Raw genomic sequence first — 10,600 nt, 5'->3', positions numbered from 1 at the left:
ACAATAAAAAGATACTGTAAAGGACTTCACTGGTGGTCCAGAGGTTAAGAATCCACCTGCCAGTGCAGGGGACCTGGGTTCCATCCCTGGTCCAGGAAGATTCCACACATCTCAGGGTAACAAAGATCACTCCCCCAACTACTGAGCCCAAGAACTCTGGAGCCTGTACTTCACAAGGAAAAGGAGTCCCCACTCCTGGCAGCTAGAGAAAGCCCTCTCGCAGCAACAAAGACCCAGTGCAGCCAAAAAAAAAAAAAAAAGATACAGGAAGCAGTAACCCCTTGAAGAATGAAGGGACTGCCCCTCTGGAGCAGTGGTGCCCAGTTGCCCTCTCATCTTTTCCTGCAGGCTCTGCAGGGGGCCTAAGGGGGTGGGGGTGGGATCTTCAGCAAAGGGTCACCGAGTACGTGATCCCAGACGCTGGCTGTGACCTCCCCTGGCCGGGAGCACAGTTGGCACTGATGAAGCCTTGACAGGGTGGGAGCGGTGGAAGCTGCTTCTCAGGACCCCCACTCAATCCTCCTGTGGCACAGGGTCCCTGGACAGAGGGGAAAACGGGTGCTGGGCTCTGCATCCTTGCCTGGGTGCTGGGCTGATGCTCACTGGGTCTCAATCGTGTCTGCTCATTTGTAGTTATTTTGGAAACACTGTTCTTTCCCAGACGCGGTGGGCGGAGGAGCAGTTGAAAGCCAAGGGCCTTGTTTCAAAAACGTCTTTAGCAGGTCTGCGGCTGTAATGAGCCGGTTTAATGAAGTCAGTATCCTTGAAAGTTCATCTGCATCCCTCATCCGTCAGCATGGCCACTTCACAGCACGACATTAATTAGCCGCGGCGTTCCCTGCAGTGCAGAGAGAGGTGAGAACGACAGGTGTGGGCACCCATGGCCCTTCAAAAGCACTGTTTAACCAGCGTGTTAAACAGAAAACAAGAGCAAACCTGCCGACAACGTGCTGATTAGTAGGTGCTGACCCTTGCCCAACGTTCCTGCAGCTCCAGCGGCGGCCAAGGCCTCCTCCCTCTCGGCCAGCTCCCCTCTGCCTCTGTTGAAATCGGGCTGGGCTACAGGTTAAGTGCGGAGGGTCGGGTGCTGGGGCCGGCCAGTCTGGGGGACTCAGGACATGACCGCAGCTCGGGGAACACTGCCCTCACCCCCGTCTCTGCAGAGTCCCTTCGACAGTGGCCACATTCGGCCATCCAGGCTCCCTCATGGTGAGGCTGTCCCCTCTCGGGTCCTGCCCGCTGACCTACAGAGCTGTCTCACCCACCTCCCCAACAGCCCCCTCCCACCCCTGAAGGGCACCATGTGGCCCTGGCAGAGAGGAAACCGTCTACAGTGTGTCTTGCCTGTACATGCACTCGTGGACGTGAGCGTGCTCACCTGAATGTGAGTTCAGGTGATGCTTGGGCAGACAGCATGGTTGCCCCAGGCTGTGTCCACCCGGCTCCAGGCTGGACTGAAAGGGGATGGTCAGCTGTTCTGGATCAGGTGTTCCCTTTCCAGACCAGCCAGGTCTTCCCAAAGCAGAGGCAACCAGCATTGCATTAGGGGCAGTGAGCAGGGTCATGAGACCCTAAACCTGCAATATTTGAAGGAATGTGTTTGTTAGGGGAGGAGGGCTTGCCAAAGGGAAGGGAGGGTTATAGTCTCTTCTCCCCAGAAGTAGCTGCAGCAGAGAGAAGGACAGGGAGAAACAGAGAAAGAGAGAGCAAGAGAGAAAGGGAGGAGATGAGCCAGGCTGTATGTGCAGGGGGCCTAGAGGCAGCTTCTGTTCCCTGGAAGCAGCCCTGGGACATTTGAGGACAGCGCTTTCATCCCATCTGGCAGCCCCAGGTCCCTGAGGTGGGGCGAGGGGGGGATAGCTCATGGAAAGCTCTGGAACATCACTGCTGACCCTGAACCCAGAAGGGCTCAGGGTGGATGAAGAGTAGTGTTTTCACGTCCAGGAAGCAGGTTACAGACTTCACATTAATTTGGGAAACCCAGACGCCTGCATGGAAAACAAACACCTTCCCATGAGTCTGTGATGCGTCAAAGGAAGCCCTGCCGTCTTAGGCCTTCAGTGGTTCAAGGGTGGCTGAGGGCCGGCTCGGGGAGGTGCTGGAAGGACAAAGGGTCTTAATGCCCAGAGGCTTGAGACCCAGCTCCTCCCACCCACAGTCTGGGCGCCATGGGCCAGAGAGCAACTTATGAACAGTGGGGTTTCTGTGCCCCTGTTACCAAGCCCCATGGACGTGTCCACTCCTGAGTGGTGAGCTGGCCCCTATCAAGCTTTCGGTCAGCATCCAGGCTGCTCTACCCAAACCATCCTGGAACCTGGAGTGACTTTGGCAGGGGGGACCTGACTTCCCGCCTGCTCGGTGATGACTCGGGGCTGCATCACGTGAGCCTGTCTCTGGACCCCCGGCAGGTGCAGGCTGGGCCCAACCCAGACCTGTCACCCCACATGCACGAGGCACTCAGACCGGCCACTCATCCCCATGGATCTTGTAACTTGGGTGCCGTCTGTGGTCAAAGGCAAGGATGCAAGCTGGTGCCCCGAGCTAGTGGCTGCGGAGTGAGAAAGGCGACAAAACGCATCCTGGCAGATGCCTCGAGGCCGTCCAAGAGCCCCGCGCTTCCCTACGGCATCTCGGGACTGGAAGCCAGGTTCCCAGGCTGGCCTTGGCCTCATTAGGGCAGCGAGAGCTGTCCACGCGGAACTGGGGAGACTGTGCTGCCGTCAGGCCGAATCAGGGCCCCCAGGAGAGCAACTGACTGTGGACTCATCACTTTAGACAAAATGGAGCTTGGAGGCAAAGCCAGGCCTCTGGGAAGGTTGGGCTGCTTCCAACATGCAGGCAAGCTTCTCTCGCAAGTACCTCCCTCACTGCCATCCCCGGTGGCAGCATAGCACCTTGCTGGGCTGGCACCCCAGGAGGCCTTGTGGGTCGTGGGGGACAAGGCCACATGGGTCTCTGTGGTGCATTCAGGGGGCTGTGCCCCCAGGAAGTGCGGACCCAGACACGGGGGGGCCACAGAGCATCTTCCCTTTGTGTCCCTACCGGGCACCAGCCGGGAGTCCTGCAGAGCCCAGACAGCGAAACATCCTCATTTACAAACTCGACCCCCTGATGTTAACCTCCAGAAAAACTCTGGTCGCCTTCCCACTCAGAGCCACACTGAAAAAACAGCTTTTATACTGTGATATGAACGCATATGCCTCAGGCACTTCGGGCTGGGAAGAAAATGGCACAAGTCACTTTTTTAAATGGGGTAAACCCTGGATCAAAGGTTACTTTGCTAATTATTTCAGCTATCCTGCATTTATGGTAATGTGGGTTTTGCTCCTTTGGGGTTAAATGTACAAATGTGTATTAACTCTCTGATTTTATGAACAGACTTGGGGAGTTGGAACATCGAGTTGCAAGCCCAAAGAGGCAATTGAGGGAGAAATTATTTAATCCATCATAAATCCTTCTATCCCATCCCTTCAAATGGGATGCCCAAAGGGATTAAAGACTAAAAACATATCCCAGGCAAATTCACATGATAAAATTGCTGTAATCACTCTCTGCTGGATTAAGCAGGGCCCGGAGCCTCTGCGGAGCAGAGGGAGAGGCAGGCTGGCTGGGCCAGGCAGAGTGATGGTTGATGCATTTCCCCATCAATTCAGGAAAACATGTATCTGTCCTTTGTGAGGCAGAACTTCTTTTAATGCCCCCAGACTGCAAAGAGACAGACAGGCATACTTGACAAAGCAAGCATCTGCACTAGGACGCTCCTCAGCTTACTCGTAAGGGAAAACAAGGTTCCCGGAGGTTTCCATGACCTCTGCAGATGTGAAAAGGAAACCTCACCTTTGGGATGAAGTCAACAAAATGAAACAATGGAAGCATGCGTGTGGTGCTCGGGGGTCCACCCCTGAGCTAGTGGGGGCTGGATGCCTTCTGTGTGGTCCACGCTCCTGGTCTCTGGGGGTAGAGCCTGGTGTAGGTAGAGTTCTGCCCTCGGAGTCTGAGCGCCCTTACCTATTACTGGAAACTGGGATGCTGCTTTAGGTACGTGAACTTCCTACCAAGAAAAGAATGATCTTTGGGCATAAAGTGTGTTGGGCACCATCAGAACCGAAAGTGCTGGAGCCACACCCGTCATGTCAGTCAGTAAATGAAAATGAGGTGCAGGACTGTGATCAAGTAATTTGCCTCTTCTGACCCTGGCCAGAGTCACCATGGAGCCACTGGGCTTGAGAAGCCTGCCCCAAGCTGCCAGGAGCCGGGGTTCTTGGGCTCGTAACCTGAGTGTGAAGGAGTCTCGGTCCGAGAGTGACTCACGCAAGCAGCCAGTGCGGTCGAGCCCTTCATCTGTGGGGCAGTAGCGGAAGGCCCCGCTGAATCAAGACAACCCCTTGGCCAGAGCGGGGAGGACCCCAGGGTCACTCCACTGACTCCCCAGGAGTCAGTGTGGTTGGACTGTGTGAGGCTGATGTACAGCAGAAACCAACACATTGGAAAGCAATTATTTTCCAATTAAAAATAAAGACTTAAAAAATGCACTTTGAATGCTTTGCACTTTTATCATCTCGAGCTGCTATCTCCACCGGGACATGGACACTGGGCACTTGAAATGGGCTGTTCCGAACTGACATGGGCTCTGTCAATGTCAGACACAATTGATTGAATTGTGAATTGTGAATTGATTGTGTGAATTGCACAATTGAATGCAAGACACACTGGATTCTGAAGACTCAGGACAAAAAAGAAAAAATGTAAAATATTTCCCTAGTAATTTATATTTTCCTAATAATTAAAAAATACTGATTACATGTTAAAATGATAATAGTTGGGCTATGGTGGAATAAATAAGTCATTAAAGCTAATTTCATCTACTTCTATTTTCTTTACATAGCCACCAGAAAATGTAAGATTCCACACACGGCCAGCACTATCTGTGTTGGGCAGCCGGTTTTAAAAGGCTTGCCTTAGTATCTTGCTCCTCCAAGAATCAACCCTGAATATTTACTAGAAGGACTGATGCTGATGGGAAGCTCCAATACTTTGGCCACCTGATGTGAAGAGTCGACTCATTGGAAAAGACTGATTTCCCATTGGTGTTGGGAAAGATGGAGGGTAAGAGGAGAAGGGGGTGGCAAAGGATGAGATGGCTGGATGGCATCACTGACTCAATTGACGTGCGTCTGAGCAAATTCCAGGAGATAGTGAAGGACAGGGAAGCCTGGCATGCTGCAGTCCATGGGGTCTCAAAGAGTCGGACACGACTGAGTGACTAAACAACATCCTTTGAAAATAAGCTCTGTCAAACCTGAGCTACAAAAAGCTCTTTCCCACTGAATTCCTCCCCTGCCTCCGCCCCCGCCTGTCCCCTGTTCAGGAGGCGAGCTCTGGGTTAGGCGCCAGGTGATGAGTTTTCTCAAGTTCATTCACAGCAACTCATGCCACCCCTGCAGGAAAATGAGCCTTAGGGGAAGACACCAGAAACCCCATCAGAAGCTCCCAGAGTTTCGGGCTCACAAACAGGCACCTCTGGCTGGTTATACTGGGGACACACAGGCCATGGAGTGGTCAGACCCTTCCTGTTGGGAATGTTCTTCCAATGTCTAGGTTGTCTTAGAATGAGGAGTTTTGTCGTATAAACTTGGGAGAAGCCAAACAAGCATTCATTTTAATATTTCAGATTGCGTGATTAGCGGCTGCTGTTGAGAAACCCACCTAATTTCACTTTATAAAACTCCTTCACTCAATCCCAGGGAACAGCATGGCTACCATTTTGGGAGGACATGGATAAACAGGTTTGCAGCTTTTAAAAATATTTAAATTTAACTTTTACTTAAACGAAATTATTGGAAGAATTCACTTTAATGGTTCTTTTTAAAATTTGTTATTTTTCACCTAGAGGGGCAGAGAAATTTTTTTCTTCCCCTTTTTCTTATTGTGTGTGTGTGTTAGTTCCTCAGTTGTGTCTGACTCTTTGCGATCCCATGGACTGTAGCCTGTCAGGCTCCTCTGTCCATGGAATTCTCCAGGCAAGAATACTGGAATGGCTTGCCATTTCCTACTCCAAGGGATCTTCCCAACCCAGGGATTGAACCCGGGTGTCCTGCATCTGCATCGGCAGGCAGATTCTTCACCATCTGAGCCACCAGGGAAGCTCTTTTTCTTATTATTTGGTGTATTTGCTGAGTGGCTGCTTACAGATCAGTTGCCTGTGTCTTAGAGACTTCTTAGACTGATTTAGAAGCATGTGGCCCAAACTGACACAACTCTCAGAATGCTGAAATTATGAGTTCTGTCACAAATGAGCACTATTTAATTTGATAATAAAATTTCACCATATTATTTTAAAAAATCAGTGGAAATCAAATACTTTATTCTGAATATAAATGATGTGCTAAACATTTCTGACTTTAGAATAAGCAGCTCTGTTTCAGATTATAAGTAATTTGTAAAGTTGATTCAGAGTCACTTTGAAATGACCCTAGAAATTGATGACACTCAGTATGCAGTTATCTAAAAGGCATGTGAAACACACTTTCCAACATTCAGCTTTTAGAACGTGCAAAACTGATAAACTAGTCTGTTTCGGGGGGGGGGGGAAGACAATAAGAAATAAATATGGAAATTAGCAAAAACCAGTATTAAACATATGTCTTTATGAATAAGACTTAATCACACACTTCATTTTGCAAATACAAAAGGGCCTTTTGAAATGTATTAATTAAAGTTAACCGCTGTAGACTGGCCGCTTTGTAGGGCCGCAGTCCTCCCCCTATTAGCACAGCATTAAGGACAGCCGAGGAAATTGGGTTAATAAAGCCGGGTATTGTGGCAGAACCGCTCCAGCGCAAACCGGCGAGCACAGCTCCGTCCCTCTGGGAGGCCCAGGCTGTGCGCGGCGCGTGGACCCCGGCTGGCGGCAGAGTTCTGAGTTGAGAACTGCCTTTAAAAGAGATCCCGTCACCGTGCACATCGGCCAGGGCGTGCCCCCAGCAGCGTGTACTCACCGTGGCTGGGTCACCTCTCCCAGAATTGTGCGGGGTCGGTGGAGAGGGGCCTTGGCCTGTTACCAGGGCTAAACTAGGCCCTCCCCTGACACCCCAGGAGCCCTCCTCCAAGCAGCCGCCTTTAAGCAGAGGGCGCATCTCCATACAGCTTCACCAGGGCCGCGCCAGGTCGGTGGTGGCCGGAGAGTCCAGGGGCTGCTTAGGGACAATGGGAAGCAGCCGGCGTCAACGTCCGCTCACCCAGAGGTCAGCATCTCCAGGCAGGCTAGAAAAGAAACGTAACAAACGGGAAAGGCGAAAAGCTACCAACCGGGGTCTTCTTGTGTCCGCGGTCTAGCTCCCTTGCAACCACAGTTGCGGGACCGGGTTGGGGCGCATCCCGCAATTCCGCTCCTGAGGCGCGGGGCGGAGGGGTGGGGGGCGGTCATGGAGCGGGCAGACGCGGAACACGCCCACCCAGAGCGCGGCCTTGCGGCTGGCAAGACTGCCGACGGAGGCCAAACACGCGCCCCGAGAGGACCGGGACCCGGGCTACCCTCCGTCCCTGCGCTCTGCGAGCCCCCAGGTGGCTCTGGGGAGGACCACCCGCGCGGCGATCGCGCCAACCCCTGTTCCCGCTGCGACCCCGGGTTTCTTTTTGAGGCTGAGCGGTGGCGCCCAGACAAACACGGTTGGTCAGCCCGGTCCTGTCTCCAGGGTCGATGGCTGGCGGCGTCCGGAGAGTGCCCAGGGGCGCTGCAGGCTCTAGGACCTGGATTCCAGCACCCCGTTGTCCGGTTCAGTCCCACTCCCGTCTGGGCTTTGCCCTTCTGTTCCGCCGGCCCAACTGCTCAGAGCACAGGGGCTGGAAGCGAGGTGCGGCCGTCTTCTCCCCGAGAGCGGAGTCCAGTGGGGGAGGCTGGCAGTTATGGGGGCAAGGTAAAATGAAGGACGCGTGCTGAAGGAGGGACCGCCCAGGGCCCTTAGGGCTTCTCGTTACAGTGTTTGCAAAGCGCCGAGGGCGTCCCGGAGAAGGCGGCGCACTTGTCTGGACAGGGCAGCGCGGCGCTGGCAGAGAAGGGGTACACTGCAGCCTGGCCGAAGGGCGTCAAGGGCGCGGCGGCCACCGGCGCGGCCAAGCCCTGGCCGTGGTTGAGGTAGGCCACCAGGCGCCGCATCTCGTCCAGGGCCTGCGCCTGCATGAGGATGTAGTTCTTGGCGAGCAGCAGCGTGGCGATCTTGGAGAGCTTGCGCACCGACGGGCTGTGCGCGTAGGGGATCACCGCGCGCAAGCCGTCCAGCGCGTCGTTCAGGTCGTGCATCCGCCGGCGCTCCCGGGCGTTGATGCTCAGCCGCAGCGACCGCTGCTCCCGCGGCCGCGGCCGCCGCCGCCCGTCCGCCGCGCTCCCGGGCCCGCGCCGCCGCCTCCGCCGCTCGAAGGCGTCGTCCTCGTCCCCGCTCTGCTCGCCGCTGCTCTCGGCCGCCGCGGCCGGGGCTCTGGGCGCGGACGCCGCGGGGAGGTCACCTCCCGTGCCCGGCATGCCGTAGCCGCGGGCCGCCTCGGGCCCCCGGGCCGCCCCGTAGGCGAGGCCCGCCGCCGCGTAGCCGTGGCTCAGCTCCAGGTACGCGTCCCCCGACAGCGACTTGAGCTCTGCCATGGCCGCGCCTCTGGGCCCGAGGGCCCGCCGGGCGGGCAGGTGCTCCTACGGCCCAGGCCGTGCCGCCCCAGGGTCCGCGCGCGCGCTGGCCGCCAGCGCCGCCTCGGTGCCGCTCTCGGCTAGCGCTTCCGTCCGGCAGTCGGTCAGTCCCCGAGCCTCCCAGCGTCTCGGCCCCGCCTCCTGGTCGCCTCCCCCTCCCCTTTCTCCCCTCCCCCTCCTATTCCATCTCTTTCTCTCCTACCGCCCCCCCCCCACCCCCACCCACCACCTCTCGTCGCAGCGCGCAGGGCTGGGCTGGGGAGCGCTTACCTCCCACTCTCGCCGCCACTCCCCCTTTAAGGTGCGGAGGCGCCCGCTGGAACTTCGCGGCGGTCCAATCAGAGGGGACCTGGTGACCGCCTCTTTCCGGAGCCCGGCCGCTTCGGCGGCGCAGACCGACAGCCGAGGGTGGGGGAGCCACCGGGATGAGCGAGCCGGGGGTCTGGTTGGAGACAGTGGTGGACGCGGTGGGGCCTAGAAGCGCTGTTCCCGCGTCTCCGCGTCTCAGCGCTGCTTTCTGCCGCCCCCGGGGGTGCAGCCGCTGTACGCTCCTGTCCCTCGTGGGCACCCGCCTCAGTCCGGCTCCTTCTCTTCTTCTGTGCCGTTTGCAGGAGCCACGTCCGGCGTCGCGCAGGCAGGGATCAGAGCAGGGAGCGCGCAGAACACCGCGGAGCCCGACCAGCCGAGTCCGGATCAGGTGCTGGGCGCACGCCTGGGGCGTTCCTCCCCAATGGGTGTCCTAGTAGTACCGCACAGCCAGGTAACCCGAGGGGCTAACTGGGCGCTCCCAGCGCTCCTTCCAGGGCCTGCTGGCTCTCCAGGACTTCGGTACTGGATGGGAGTGTTCGAGTAGACAGCGCAAACACGTGGATCATCTATCGTGGGAACATCAGAGACCGGCGCTCTGGCCCCGGAATGAGGGGAGCGGAACCTGGGGCAGATGCTTAGGAGAGCAGGTCTCACCTACCTGCGTGTCCGGCTGGGAATGAAGGACCAGGAGGGTCTGGGGGAGGCCTTTTCCAAGGAGCCCCTGCACTGCTTCCTGGGCCAAGGTCTGGAGAGCGATGGGGGAGGCCCAGCCGCTGGAGTGGGGAAGCACACTGAGGGGCAGGGGGCATCCAGGCTGTTGGAGGGGCAGCAGAGGGCGGGGGTGGGAGTGGGCGCAGAGGCCCGCGTGGCTGGTCCTGGTCGGGAGTTTGGTCTTTGCTGGGAGGCCAGAGGCCACCCAGAAGGAGCTCAGGGGAAGGCTTTCTGCAGACCACTGCACCGCAGCCCTCAGGGGATTGGGGGCGCTTCCTCCTGGGCGTCCCTCCCGGCCTGGCAGAGCTGTTCCGGGTGAAAGGGGTTGTAAGCAGAGGTGGGCCATCTCCACTGATGCCCCCGGGCCCTTGCAAGTGGTAGGGTCTGATGGGAGCTGAGGGCCTCCTGCCTCTGGGCCTCAGGGCTGGGGGTGGGGTTGAGGGGGAGGGTATGCTCAGTGGACAAACTGAGGATGGGGGCGTTTGAACCAACCAAGGGGTGTCTGGCAGGCACTTGTGGGGTCGTGGGAATGTCATCAGAATATGTACTCATTGAAACCACAGGCACCCAGGAGATCGACTTTCAAAACAGGGGCTGGAGCGGAGCTCCCGCTGTGGCTGCAGGTCAGCATCGCTGGGAGGTTCAGTTAAATCCGACGTCAGCCCGGCCCCCCACCCCCCACGGGTTCTGACAGAGGCAGTAGAAGCAATCTCCGTGGCTGAGAGTCCCGAATATGCCTGGACGGGCGTGGTTTTTGGGCAGACGCTGCCACCTGCTGGCCTCCTGGGAGATTGCACTCCACCTGCGGGCCCTGCTGTTTAATGCGCGTTCTCAGGCCCTCCCGTCCCCATTAGCCTCACTTCCTGGCACAGCCAGGCACAGTGAGGCACCCTTGACACCTTGGCA

The 10,600-nt window shown here is 56.9% G+C and overlaps 1 protein-coding gene across 1 annotated transcript; it reads right to left on the bottom strand.

Annotated features, from left to right (window-relative positions):
• Positions 1–7,960: 7,960 nt before the first annotated feature.
• Positions 7,961–8,638, bottom strand: BHLHE23 (basic helix-loop-helix family member e23). The gene has a single exon (XM_043479214.1). The coding sequence runs from the start codon at positions 8,633–8,635 to the stop codon at positions 7,961–7,963; it is 675 nt and encodes a 224-aa protein (XP_043335149.1). The 5' UTR covers positions 8,636–8,638.
• Between the last annotated feature and the right edge of the window lie 1,962 nt (positions 8,639–10,600).

This window comes from Cervus canadensis, chromosome 10, assembly GCF_019320065.1.
Source record: "Cervus canadensis isolate Bull #8, Minnesota chromosome 10, ASM1932006v1, whole genome shotgun sequence".
Classification (NCBI taxonomy): Eukaryota; Metazoa; Chordata; class Mammalia; order Artiodactyla; family Cervidae; genus Cervus; species Cervus canadensis.
The sequence above is the reverse complement of the archived record's forward strand: the minus strand, read 5'-3'. Positions and strand labels throughout refer to the sequence as shown.